The sequence below is a fragment of the Gopherus flavomarginatus genome, chromosome 1 (assembly GCF_025201925.1).
Source record: "Gopherus flavomarginatus isolate rGopFla2 chromosome 1, rGopFla2.mat.asm, whole genome shotgun sequence".
In the NCBI taxonomy this organism is placed as follows: Eukaryota; Metazoa; Chordata; order Testudines; family Testudinidae; genus Gopherus; species Gopherus flavomarginatus.
This window is the reverse complement of record NC_066617.1, coordinates 178,835,049-178,849,892: the sequence shown is the minus strand read 5'-3', so window position 1 is coordinate 178,849,892 and position 14,844 is coordinate 178,835,049. Positions and strand designations below refer to the sequence as shown.

Sequence of the window (14,844 nt, the reverse complement as noted above, 5' to 3'; positions counted from 1 at the left end):
CCCTTAAAGTGTTGCATTCCAGCGATCCATATTCTAAACCCCATCACACAGAGCAGTGAAGAGATGCAGGCGACTGAAAAGAGGCTACTCAAATAAGTACACAGTACGCAGTGTGAGGTAGTACTGCAGGGTCAGGCCCTCTGTAGAGGAAAGCATATGCAGATGGGCACATGTGTGTTTCATGGACTCACAGACAGCACTCTGTGATCCACACCCCAGCCCCCGTGCATGCACTGGACAGGCTGCATCTGCCAACTGGAGCACACTAGCTCAATACTAGAATTAACTGCTCCCACCCTTCTGGTGAATGGACGTGCCAAGTGCACCTCCTGACGATATAGAGTCAAGCCTTAAACCAGAGTCTTAGTGTTCTGTTGGTAACAGGTGAGTGAGAAGGAAGCTTCCCCCCCAAGGTGAGCTGTTAGGAGCCAGCCCCGGTGGGAAGTCACTTCCCCTTGCAGCTACTGCACTGCCCACTTGTGATTGTTCCTCATTAGTCTGCCTCATCCAGCCCATCCTGAGAGCCTTCTGGCCAGAAGAATGCCACCTCGTTCACAGGACAGCAGGAGGAGAGGAGAGAGCATGTCTGGGTGAGCGGATTAAAAACATGTTGACATAAGAGCAGCAGTCACTTACATTATACACATCATTCTGGCCCTGAAGAGCCGGGGGTTCAGGGGCGTTGCTGAACTGAAAGAGAGAGAAAGCAAAGTGAGCACCTGGCAACGGCAGCATAGTAGATACACCCCCTGGAAGAGTTATTCTTACCTTAGGTGGGGAACCTACAGATGAACAGCCTGTGGCCCTGCCAGTGCCATCAAGAGTTTGCCATCTGGGGTGCCTAAAAGGGCCAAAGAACTATACAAATTCCTGCCCTGCTCTCCACAGGAGCTTTCCTTTGTATTTCAGTCCACTCTCTGGGATTGGTCATCCTTTTAATGGTGCTTTACAACAGCCCTTTGGAAGCTTAAACAGACAGAATTTCCTACCGAGTGTTCCCCTTCACTGTGCATGTGCACACTGGCATGTTACGACAGGGTCAGCGTCGAGCTCCAAGCCAATGCACACAGTCTGTTATTGGAAAGTCTCTCATGAGCCCTGCCCTGCAGGATCAAGCTCTAAAAGACTATGACATCTTTTAAGTCCCCAGGATGTGCAATGGCAAAAGGTGCTATATAGATTGGGGGAGAGGTGTTTGAAAATTTTCCTCTTATGTCTGAATATTTTTGCTCCCATCTGCACAACTCTTGCAACCAGCCACACACATGTCTTAACCTGCCCAGGCTTAGTTGTTTGTTGTTTTTTTCAGTGGGGAGAGGGAGAGGGAGGAAGGGAAAGCGTATAAATTAAAAGCAGCCATTTGAGTTCTGAGATTTTTGACCAAATTTTTACAAGTGTTTTAACCTCTCATAGCTCAAAAGGAGCTTGTCCTAAACATTTCAGATTTGCTTTATGTGCTGAAAACTAGCAGACAGACTCCAGAAACGTAAACTTAGTCTGACATTTAGTTCCCCCCCCCCCCCCCCACACACACACACACACACGAATGGCATAGCCTCCTTTGGATATTTGTCAGGCCCTGTAAGCTACAGAGCTTCTAAACCCCCTTCTTACCACAATGGAGTTTACAAGGTCAATTTGCATTGCCTATTCATTCATTTTAAAAAGATGCATCTCTAGGGGCCCATCCAGTGCTCTCTCTCATATCTTAATCACAATATAAGCAGACAAATGTGCACCCATAAATATATCCACATCAAATGAGGCCCTCCTCAGCAGACTGACTGAGAAAAGAGAGAAGAGACAAGCTTTGCTGCATGGTTGGAAGATTAAGACGTCTGGGCTTCAACAGATTGTGGGGTGGGGTTCAAAACAGAGGCTCCCCAGAGAGCACCCTGCTAGCAGCTCCTCACTTTCACGGAGGGCACTCCACTTCAGCCTCTGCTGATCCTGACTAGTGTAGTATGTATTCATGGGAAGAAAGGTGATCTTGGGTAACCAGGTCCCAAACCTACACAGTCAACAAGGTCTGTTAGTGCAGGCTGATCCCTGGAAGCCATGACAGCTCCTTAAGGCAGGTTCTTTGCCTGTGCCATTTTGTATCAGGTACAGTAGGACACTGGCTCCAAGCACATCTCTACAGAGCAGTGTGCCTGCTATGTTGGGGCATCCCCCACCTCCAGTACTTCGAAGGGACGCAGGCATCACTGTATACCCGTTAGCGCCACACTTACAGCTAAAGCGCTTATCAAAGACAGCACATACATAACTTGCGTTTAAGAGCTTTGTGACCCCAGCCTTGCATGGGTGAGGAGGGGGCTCTAGCAGTCAGTATGCATCTCACCACGGCTGTAGTCTGAAGGTGCTTGCCGGCTGCTGTAGCAGGCTTAAAAGGGGGTGGCACAGTTGTAGTCACACAGACCCTGCCAAAGCAAAGATGGCCAAAGCAGGCTGATGGCTTGTCAGGGGCCAATATCAATTCATTTAAATACAATTCCATTACTGGGCACTGAGATAGCCAGCAGTTCTGTGAAGGCCCCCTCAGCTCTGCCTATGCAGCAGCCAGGAGAGATACCAGTTCTACAGCCCAATAGCTAAAGCAAAGAACCGACAAGCTTTACAGAGCCTCTAAGTGCCACAAGACAAAATTGCTTCTATTCTAGTAATTTATGAGATCTGCTAGGGAAATGGTTACATTTTTAATCCCACTGAAGCTGCTCTGGGTCTCCTGGGGAATTCAGCAAAGCCTCTTTGTAGCCAACTTTCTACACAAGAAAGCATCACACAAAAAGCTTTCTACCCCAGGCATGCCTACGTAGCAAAAGATTGATGGAAGGTTAGTCTATGCTGAAGGGTTTCAAGACTTGATACAGGGGTAATTTGGAGAAATTTAATGGTCTGTGATATACAGGAGATCAGACTAGAGGATCTGACGATCTCTTCTGGCCCTAAACTATGAATTTAGGCAAGGGATTTGCACTGCATGTATGTACAGAACTTTGTACACAGACACCACTTTCTAGAGGGAAGAACACCAGGTAGACGGGACTTGCACGTATAGACTCCTCTTGCTGAGGGGAATCAGAACAGCTCCTCTTAGCTCTCCCCATCAGGACACTGGGAAGGCTACAGTGCCCAATTTTTTTAGCTCCATCTTATATAAATGGAGGGTACCAGGGATGGGTTGATCCTCTTGCCTCTTCCTCTGAAGCAGCAACTTATTTATTTGCTGTCACTGAATTATTACTGTATACGCATTTAGTTAACAGCTAGACACACTGCAGAAGGTAGGCTATTCCATCTTCTATGGGTAAAATCCACTGCCTAGGACATCTCCAAGCAGATTACATGCACCTGCTGCCAATATTCAAATCACCCTGCAAATCTGTCACTAAGCTTTAACCTTAGAAGGGGAAAGAATTTCTCACTTTGGTTTCTCGCTTTAGAGGAGTTCTGGGCTGGGAACAAGCAACTGCTGGGCTAGTTCACCCCTCCTTCAGCATCTTGCTGCTCCAGGTTCACAAGCTCCTGGGCAATTTCACTGAGCCCTCCCTAATGATTGCTCTGTTTCCCTAACAGCAGGACAAATCCATGACTCCCACAGTCAAGTACAATGTGCATGTGGGGGGCATCTGTCTGTCTGTCTTTTCACTCTGGCAGGCTCACACAGACTAGCATTCCTAGAGCAGCACTTTCATTTGTTTCGTGGTGGCTATGCTGCCTTGGGACACTGTTTTTCTGTGGAAGAGATGAGTGCCAGCAGCTGCAGGGCAAGCTTCCCCTCTGCCAGCCCCAACTAGCACACCTCTGCCCTGACTGGGAGGGACCCGCAAGAAGAAAGATCCAGCTCCAGGCCTATTCAATCCTTGGCTTCTCTGCAGCAGGCTGACAAGGAAGGTACCCATTTTGAGTGGGTTTTGGGGCTGAAGATGCTGGGGAAGAGGTGCTTGCCTAAGCCAGGGAGAGGAGGGATGCTCCCCTCTGCTTTTAGCAGAAAGGGGGTTTGTGCTTTCCCCCAGCTCCCTTAAATTGGCCTGTGGGGGGAATTGGACTGAAGCCACCAACTCCCTTCACGGGTCACTGAACAGCCATCAGATGTCAACAACAGCCCATCACTGCCCACTTACCTCTGTCACAGCTCCCAGCCGGCACTAAGTCTCCTAAGACTCCATGTATCCATTACCAATCTCCAACTCGACATCCAGAGTGGTGGTTTTATTTCTTTTAAAAACACAGTTTAGCTTGGGATTTCTCTTAAGTGCTCAGACCCTGTTCCTGAGGTATTCCTTTCTCTCCATTTATCACGGTCCCTTCATTTCAAAGAGACGTAAACCTACTCGTAGTGCTGACCCAGCATCTCCTACCTATTCTGTGCAGCTTTTGATACCATGTCCACCACTGTAGTATCAGAGCAGCGAGCAGAGTTAACGAGGACCCAGAACCGCCAAGGTACTTACACTTCATTCCGTTGAAGTCAATGAAAGTTAGGAGGCTAAATACCATTACAGCTCTGGGCCAAGGAGACTGGCATCTATCATGTGAGGTTTCCTCTCCATTCCTCCCCTTCAGGGAAAGGTTATGTCTAAGAGTTTTCATCTGAGACAGCCAACATCACTAGTCACGTTTGAAGTTTGGGAACAGTTGAACTGCATGGAGGCCTACTTCAGTTAGACTTCCCCAGCCACTGGTGTTCAAGTTTCCATCCATCCCTCTGACACTGTCTCCTCTCTGGCAAAAATTCCCTCCTTCACTGCCCACTTCTCCCACACCAAGCCTTGTGGAGAAGGAAAAAATTATTCCCCACCAAAATGGGTAGACCCACTAATTTATCCTTCCTCAAAGCAGAGGCTACTGTTTGACAGTAAAATGTGGATGCTTTTGCAAAATATTTTGTCCCCCTTCCCCACTCCCATTTGTCTGTTTTATATACCCATTTTGTCTTGTCATAAGTTGAGACAGTGATCTTTCTGAGGCAAGGACTGTCTTTTCATTACCCTGACTAGGCCCCATGGCACAACAGTAATAAATGTGCTCAGAATGGCTACCAGACCCACAATTCCTTGCTCTGTTGGCAGGGTGTGTTGGGGTCCCTGAGCCTTCAGAGATGAACTATTATCACATGGCCATCATGTTGCCTAAAGGCAGGAAAAGCACTGACCACGGCTTGAATGAGGCGATATCAGGCTGGGGCTAGTTGGTATTATTCTTTATGTTGATACCTCGTCCAAAGACCCGGCCAAAGGTGGGGCATGAGCGAAAAATCACCTGCAAGTTCTAAGGTGGAAAGAGAAGAAATGCTGCAGATGCTCAATCCCCACAGGATGCTGACTCTGGGGAACCTTGCCAACATCACTCACAGTGACTCAGTTGGCTATTTTCTGAAATCTCCCAGACCCCTCCTTGTACTTTCCATAGTCTGATGGTGAGTGGGTGCGACTCTTGAAGGAGCACTGCCTGTTTGTTTTTAAATTAACCCACCAAGACAGATCATCTAACAAAACATTCTGCTAGATTTTGCATTTTATACTTGGGACTCATGCACTTTTGGGTCCTGCTCTGGAAAAACAAAATCAGTTAAGAGTGCTCACAGCCCACTTCAGAAAAGGAAAGGCCTTACCACAAAGGAAGTTGCAATAATCCTACCATGCTTTCCCTACATCTTCAGCGCTCAAATACTGAACTGCTTTCACTCCTGCCAGATCCCAGTGCTCAGCAACAGGCTCTCAGGCATCACAACGATCAATCTGAAAACCTGGCACTTTTCATTTGCAATGAGAGCCAAAAGACCATAGGCTTATACAACATCTTTCAAGCCAGACAACTATCCAAGAAAATCTGATCTTCCCCCAACCACTTCCCAGCCCACAGACAGCCTGACAAACACCAAATGGTTCAGTGTTTTGAGGAGGCATGGTGGTGATTAGACTAACCTTAGCTTTCAAAAAGAGGGCCGTAATTATGACTGCATAGATGAAGAGGATTCCATCCAGTATGTAGCACAGTCTCGGGTCTGTCAGTCCCGGAACCGGTGCAGCATCTGTACAGAAATACCGAGTACATTAATAAAAACAAGGTCATTTGCATTATAATATACAGGCTGGCATGTATGGGCAGTGCTGCCCTCTACTCAACAGAGCAACAGCTAGTTCAGTGTGTGAGATTATGTACCCCATAGCAGCTGGAGGCCTGCAAAAGGATATAAAAGCCCCAAGGCAACTGGCAGTAAAGGAAGACTCTCTTAGCGCAAGAGGCTGAAGATGACGATTATGAAGCAGAAAGTCCAAATTCTATTCCCTGCGGCACATGTGTACAGTTTAGCTGGTGACTAGGATATCTGCATATCTATGGTCAAGATCAACTACAATGTAGTTATTTGAAGAATGCCTGACAGACAACTATTACCCATCAGGTCGGTCATTAGAATCCAATATTATCCCCTGCAGGGAGTCATGGCAACAAGAAGTTGTGTCATAGAAATGCTGTTAAGCGTTGGTGTTTATGTCCTGGGCCCAGTCATATGACATGATTAAGGTTACCTCCCAATCCCATCTTATGGCAGGCAGCAGAACACCCTGACTCCAGTGGTACCTATTACAGTCATGACTGCACCTGTTCAGAGAGAACTAAAAAAAAGAGGAGCCAGAGCTGAGTTGTTCAGCTGTGGAGCCAACAGTTCAGGTCCAAAAGTTGGAGCAGTCTTAGATCGAAGATTCAGGTCCAGAAAAATCTGTAGAGAAAAGGCTACAGTGTAATCTAAAAAGCAGAGAAAGCTCACCTTTCCAGGAAACGGAGGAAGGTAACAGGTTATTTGAATTGCAGAATTAGAGGGAATTCAGAGAAGGGTGAAAAAAAAAAAAAAGTATCAAGAGTATGGAAAACTCATATGAGGAGAGATTGAAAAATCTAGGATTGTTAGTCTTAGGAAGGAGATGAATAAGGGGCAAGTATATAAAATAGTGAATGGTGTAGAGGAGGTAGACAGGGAGAACAGAAGTTCTCAGTCTCATAACACAATGAAATAAAAAAGGTGGCAAATTCAAAACAGATACAAGGAAATACTTTTTCACATAACACGTGATTAAACTATAGAACTTATTGACACAGGAAGTTGTTGAGACCAAGACTTTAGCATGATTCAAACTTGTCATTAATACAGATATCAAACATGTCATGAATTATGATACTTCTAGATAAAAATTTTGGAAAGAGTATAAAACCTCCTGCTCCAGGGTCTAAGCCAACCTCCAACTATTAGAGATCAGGATGAGACACACATCTGCTACTGGCCACTCTCAGACAAGATACTGAACTAGATGGACCTTGGATCTGATCCAGCCTGGCAATTCCCATGCACCACATATGACAGATGTTAGTCACATTGCTTAATGCATTACTGGAACACACACTAGGGCAGTATAGGAACCTTTACAGAATAGAATGTTCTATATGCTGGCTCTCTATTCCGATTTGTTCCCCCACACAGGCCACTCACTCTAAAAAGCTCTAGTTATAAAGTTTTTTGCAGATAATGTTTTTTCTATAACAGCCATATCAGTGTGAGGAAATCTGCCTTCTGCAGGATCAAAGTGTACAGTAAGTTAACAGTGATGGATTTAAAGACCTATATTCATACAGAGAGTTTGTGAACACAAACTTTTAGTCATGTTTTGACAGTTGATAATACAATTGTAAATTCTAATGTGGACACTATACAAGTATTTATTCCAGGACACAAATGTTCGCTGCTAGTTGTGTTTAAACTGAAGGAGTTATTACACTGAGGCAGATGAAATTGTCAATACATTAAAATGATTTTTCTAAACTAGGAATTGGCATTCAATTCAAAACATTTCCGGGCTTAGAAACCACACACTTACAGGGTATGTCTGCTCTTTGAGCCGGGGAAATAATATCCAGTTTGAGGAGACGCACCCATGCTAGCTTTGATGGAGCTAGCACACTAATATAGCCGTGGCAGTGTTTGCAGCAGGAGGGGCTAGCCACCCTTAATGATTGTGTAGCATCTAGAGAGGTATGTATTCAGGGTGGCTACTCTTGCACTACTTGCACTGCCACACCTACACTCTAAGTGTAGAAGTTAGAGAAAGAAAGTGGTATATGATCCTAACACTTCTCTAAATGCTTTTTAAAAGGATACTCAACATACTTTACAAATATCAATTAATCTTTATCACCACACTCATCTGATATCGGATTATACCCCACTTCCAAAAGGGTAAACAGAGACAAGGAGAGGTTAAGTCACTTGCTCAAGGTCCCACAGTAAATCTCTGGCAGAACGGAACCTGAGAGTCCCAATGCCCATTTTCTTGTTCTAATCATTCAGTAGGCCACACTTTGTCGTGCAGCCTTAGCTCAAGACGTACACCTGGTGTATAGTGGCACAGGGCCCTTGACTTTGGGAGGCACCCTATTTGCCAGCACGCCAGACCCAGGAAATCCCCATTGACACATACTGGCAGGCCTCAAACCTGCCACCAGTTTCAAAGATACAAGGGCCAAACCAGCCTCCCGAGTGTTTAAATTCTCTCGGCTTCTCTTTCTAGCTGATTAAACCCTTTTGATCCTTGCCAACTCAAGAATGACAAAGAACCGGATACCTTCTTGCTTCATTGTTAAAGAGTAGGGTATATAAGAATGAATAAGACAGGTTTATAAATGGAGAATTAAGATCAAGTATATGCTGAATCCTTGGCCAAAGACAAGTCATTTCTTTCATTGTACGGTAGAACCTCAGAGTAATGAGCTGACCAGTCAACCACACCCCTCATTTGGAATCAGAAGTACGCAATCAGACAGCAGAGACACCACCCCGTCTCCCTCCCAAAACCAAATCAGTACAGTGCTGTGTTAACGTAAACTACAAAAAGGGAGAAAAGCAGCATTTCTCTCATGCACAGTAAAGTTTCAAAGCTGTATTACATCAATGTTCAACTGTAAACTTTTGAAAGAACAACTGTAACATTTTGTTCAGCGTTACAAACAACCTCCATTCCTGAAGTGTTCATAACTCTGAGATTCTACTGTATTCCTTGTATTTGTAATAAGAAAAGTTCTGCTGTGAACACCTATTAGTCCTACAAGTCACTTCAATGGGACTATTTTAGATTAAAAGCGCTTCAGGGCAGAAGCCATCTTCTGTGCTATGCTTGTGCATAGCACAATGGAGCCCCAACCAAATGCCTTTAAGGTGCTACCAAAATAAAAATGATAATATTTGTGAGTGAGGGTTTACAGAATTGGGCCTCAAGACTGACAAGCAGGAGATGAGCTGGGACAATGCAAATGACAGGCAAGGAGTGACCATAACCTAGCCTGAAAAGGCAATAGGAAAGCTGTTCATGGAGAGCCTGCTCCTACTCACCCCTCCTCCACTCCCCCTCAGGCCCCACCCACCCCCACAGCAGACAGCAAAACCCAAAGTAGCCAAGGGAGAAAGAGGAGGGCCAGGAAATGAACCTGCTGCAGAGCTGCTCAGAGCACCAGACAAGAGATCTCCCCAGAATGTCACACAAGTAGACCAGAACCACATTATGGGAGAACCATCTATTGTTGTGTATATTAACATACTTTCTACAACAAGTGTGGTATATGTTGAACACAGAAATATATATATAGATATTCTGAAGTAAAAAAGGAATTAAACCCCACACAGGCCTCTTAAACGGCTTCTCATTTTGTAACTTGGGCTCTGCGCTATCATTATCTTTTGATAAATGGGCTTTTTTGGCTTTGATAATTCACACACCAGTAACTCATTTAACCACAGAAGCTGCAGGCTTACGCTTACCTATATATATTTTAAATGGCTTAAAAGGATGGGGATATTTTTGCTTTAAGGCATAATCACTCATCAGTGGCTCACTGTGGACAAGACGACCGGGAAAGTATCTGTGTCCATTCACTGTCATACATTAACATACTAAGATACTAATACAATGACATGCACTGGACAGTATTTTCTCTCTCACACACACAGACACACACACACACACACACACACACACACACTGAAGTTTTAAAATCTGTGAATATTCTTTAACAGAATAAGGACTTTTAATTTAATGATCCCCCTATAGGATTCTTGCCCTAAAAATCACACAGGGCTACTTCAATATTAATGATTATTCACAGTAGTGCCCATAGGTCCTGGGTACTCAACCATCCAGAGTGCATTACATGTTCCCTCAGTGGCCAGTCCACAGAGGGTTATGAGTCTGCTGCTGCTCCCAGCTAGATGAGTCCAACAATAGACAACTAACATTTTTAAAGCAAGAGGTTCTACTGTCAGGCACTAGGGATGGTCAAAATGGGGTGAGGTAACACAAGGTGTTTTCTGAACAGAGAACACAACACAATCCCTACCCCAAGGAACTTAAATTAAAGAGAGAGAAGGTACTGTTATCTTAATATTTTAAAGAAGTAAGCTATTTCCAGATTACTCCTGAAACTTGTCACAGATAGTCAGCAAGTTCACCTTAGGCATCACACACAATTAAGTCTCTAGGAGGAACTTAAATGCAGAGATGGTCGGGGCTTTGTGGATGAGCACAGGACGGGCAGCTGTCCCACGCCTAGGAAAGCAGCAAGGCTGGGTATTGGGAGGTTCTGAGCTCTAATTCTGCCTCTATCACTCACTCACTGCATGGGCTTGGGTGAGTAACTGCACCTTGATGTCTCAGCTGCTCTACCAGTATAACAGGTACAATATTTACCCATTTTCCTCACTGGGGCGTTGCGAGGATTAGCTAGGATCTATACAGTACTTTGATCATATAGGTAAGGCTGCCACTGAGCATTAAGGACAATGCATGAGAAGCTGTCACTCAGGTGGATGAGGCTGGCACAGTAAGCAGAGCAGCGGGATGTGAGGAGACATGGAATGACACAGGGAGGATAAGCAGGAGGGACAGAGTCATGCAGGGCTTTGTAACACAAAGTTTGAACTTTACACAGTGGAACCCACCTAGTGTTTAAGATTGCTAGCCAGACTTCCTCCCAGCCTAGGCTAGACCCCTGTGAAATTTCCTCCCAGCCCCCTCCCACAGACAGACTCTCCTCCCAAGTGAAGAAGCCTACCCCTCCACAGCAGGTGGTCAGCTGGAAGCAGCCACTCTTTTGCTCCACTGAAGACTTACTACCACTTCCAAAGTCCCCTCTGACTCTGGAGTCCAAATACCACTGAGGCAGCCTTAATCCCCCTCTGTATTTATACCTAGGACCCTACCAAATTCACTGCCATGAAGAACACATCACAGGCCGTGAAATCTGGTCTCCCTCTGTACAAATCTGGTCTTTTGTGTGCTTTTACTCTATACTATACAGATTTCATGGAGGAGACCAGCGCTTCTCAAACTGGGGGTTGTGACACAAAAAGGAGGTGCAGGGGGGCTGCAAGGTTATTTCAGGGGGGTGGCAGTATTGCCACCCATACTTCTCTGCTGCCGTCAGAGCTGGGTGGCCTTAAGAGCATTGGCTGTTGGCCAGGTGCCCAGCTCTGAAGGCAGCGCCCCATTAGCAGTAGCGCTGAAGTAGGTGTGTCAAAACCATACTACGCCACCCTTACTTCTGCACTGCCACCTTCAGAGCTTGGAGGCCAGAGAGTGGCGGCTGCTGATCGACGGCCCAGCTCTGAAGGCAGCAGCACCCAAGTAAGATGGCAAGACCATACCATGCCATCCTTCCTATGCACTGGTTCTGGCAGAAACTCTGCCTTCAGAGCTGGGCTCCCGGCCAGCAGCCACTGCTCCGCAGCTGCCCACCTCTGCAGGCAGCGCCATCACCAGTAGCTGCATAGAAGTAAAGGTAGCAGTAGCGCAACCCCCCTTACAGTAACCTTCTCTCTCTCTCTCTCTCTCTCTCACACACACACACACACACACACACACACACACACACACACACCCCTCTCTCTTTTGGGGCAGGACAATACAATTACAACACCATGAAATTTCAGATTTAAATAACTGAAATCATGAAAATTTTGATTTTTAAAATCCTATGACTGTGAAATTGATCAGAATGGACTGTGAACTTGATAGGGCCCCATTTATATCCCACAGAGCAGAAAAGTGATAGATTATTCCCAGTTCCCACAAGGGTAACCCATTACACCTTTTTCTTAAAAAGAAAAAAAAAAGGGAAAGAAAACAAAAAAAAATCAACCCAAATACCACCACCACACAATTTAGTGAGAACTGAGTGAAATAGTAACTAAAGAAGAGGAAGCCTGTGGGCCTGAGAGAGAGGGGCCATGCTGAAGTCAAAGAAGAGCTCAGCTCTGAATGCAGCCTGAGTGCTCGGTGTGGTTACAGAGAGCAGTTTCAACCCCTCTACTCAGAGCTGACAGCTGTGTCTCTTGAGCGGGAGGTTTCCTGTGCTATGTTGCAATCCCAGGGGCTTATCTCCCAGTCATCTATCTACCCGATGTATACATACACGCAGCATGCACACACCCCCACAGCTCCCCCCTACTGACGAAGAGCCAGAAACTAGCAGCCTCATTACACTTTTCAAGGATGCCAGTCTCCAGCGTTTCCTAGGAACTGGTGAGCGCTAACAGAATTGAGCCCATTATTCTTGTCTCAAAGCACAACCTTAGAGGTGCTAATCAGACATTTCATAACCTACATCCATCCATCCTCTTAAGGGCAGAGGAGAATTGGCCAGGACACCAAGGCAAATTCCTCATGCAGAAAGTACCATGGGATCTGATGCGTTCATCCAGGATGATGGATTTCATGGGCTTCTCTCCAGGCAACTTGGTTACCTGCCGCAGAACAACAAAAAGCCGACATGATGTTGCCAGGCTTCAATCCTGTGGTTTGAGGGATTCTAGGTGCTTCAGTCCTGAAGAGTGGGCCACCAAACCATCCCTCTCACAATCCAGCAATCAGGAGCCAACTGTTGTTCATCCTGCTCATTTGGGCCTCAACTCAACAAAGCACATGTTTAGCTTTAAGTACGTATGTGGGTAGTAGTCACATTGGGACACGTGCGTAAGTGCTTTGCTGAATCAAAGGCTTAATTAAATTAAGATGTTCAGATACTGCAGTGATGAGCACAGTATAAGAACCTTTATACAAAAGAAATTCTGGACACATTCTGTTGGCAGCAGGAAGATTTATATTTCATTTTAAAGGAGCCATCTAGACAGACAATTAGATGGAGGGATAGAGATTCTATAGCCTCTTAGACTACCCTCTGACCCAGCCTGGGTACTGCAGCCTCTATACTCTGTAACTTGGATAAAGGAGTCATTGTTTCTAGACCGCCACCGCTTTGCAGTTTCATAGCAACTTCTATCCAAGCAGCTCAAATTGCTTTACAAACATTAAGGCCTGCAGCACCTTTATCCCGTAAGGCTAGTATTAGGCCAATTTTACAAAATAAGGAAGTTGAAGCCCAGAAATTAAGTCCAACATTTTCTAACATGGTCACTATTCCGAGTTCTTATCTTCTGACACATTGGGCCCCGCTTTGACAAACACCAATTTGAGTCAAAAGGAACTGCAGCTGTTCAGCACTTCAGACACTATAAGACTGACTCTCCAGCAGCTGAGCATCAAATATTATTTTTGGTGCACTCGTGCCTCTAGGAGTCCTACTCCATTGTGCTAGGTGCTGTACAAACACAGAATAAAAAGAATCCCTGTCCCAAATCCGAGGCACCCAAAATAGTGACCAACTTTGAAATTTCAGCTGAATGTGACTTGCCAATGATCACTCAGCAAGGCACTGGAAGAGCAGGGATCAGAATCCAGATCTTTGGCCATATACTCCACTCACTAGCCCATACTTCCTTTCTTTTGGGAAAGGACAAGAACAACCCCAATTTCTATTTCTGACCTTAAGTACTGAGCTGCCTTTGTGAAGAAAAAAGTAGTTCAGGCATCAGCTACTGGCTTAGTTTATTTGCCCACTTAATATCACAGGCCACAAAAATATGGGGCTGAAGTGTACATTGTGGAGAAACCCAGGACTGAACAAACACGGGGACCAAACACCCCTCTCACCACAGGACAGGGGTGGAGGGGAATCCTCTAGGCCAGAGTTTAGGCACCTTGGTGAAGCAGCGTGAAGGAAACAAGCCAAGAAGGGAACGAACACAGGGACTGGCTACCTCACACCTCTCCAGTTAGCAAGTGCAGAATTGTTTATGGGTCTAGTAAATAATGCTAGGAGTTAGAAATGAGTAAATCACAAAAGTAAACAGTTCCTGTGCAAATAGGGGAATAAAAGAGTTCAGGAGGCTACCCCAGTGTAATGTTCAAGATCTATAATGCACAGATGTGAGCAATCACATCATTCACCACAGCTGGAGAGTTGCAGAATGTGTTTCCAGACAGAGATTTTCTAGCTCTGCCTTTTCAAGCCAGATACTTTCAAAACCAGCAAGTGAATGAATGCATCCAAAAGCCACGGATATTGTAGCAGCAGATCTTCCTCCTGAGCTCTGAAATATCACCTGGGAAGGGAACTCTGTATTCGCTACTAGCTCATCACCACTCATGCACGTAACTCACAGTGGCCAAAGTGCAGCTGGCACCCCATGGAGTTCTACAACATGGCCCATTGTTGCTCTTATCCTTAAAAAGGAGGGGCAGCCCAGACAGACTGCAGGGCCCAGGTTCTTTCTGAGCCAGTCAGGCCGCTTAGATAAAGATAACCCATTGCATGCTGGTCGTTTCCACATGCTACACCTCCATATGGAAGATGAAGGAAGCTACAGACAGCTCCATTTCTTGCCATTTTGTGCAACCCTCAGGCTCCTGGCAAGTCCTTGGAGTCCCAGTGTTTAGACACAATTCAGGCAGACACTTA

The 14,844-nt window shown here is 45.6% G+C and overlaps 1 protein-coding gene across 2 annotated transcripts in view; it reads right to left on the bottom strand.

Annotated features, from left to right (window-relative positions):
• The window catches only part of CD247 (CD247 molecule), an 83,250-nt gene that overhangs the window by 16,185 nt on the left and 52,221 nt on the right, over positions 1-14,844 (bottom strand). For both annotated transcript variants that reach the window (XM_050962079.1, XM_050962070.1), the window contains exons 2-3: positions 5,931-6,037; positions 637-690 (exon numbers count right to left, since the gene is read on the bottom strand). In XM_050962079.1, coding sequence (XP_050818036.1) covers positions 637-690; positions 5,931-6,037 — 161 coding nt within the window. The remainder of the gene's footprint in view (positions 1-636; positions 691-5,930; positions 6,038-14,844) is intronic.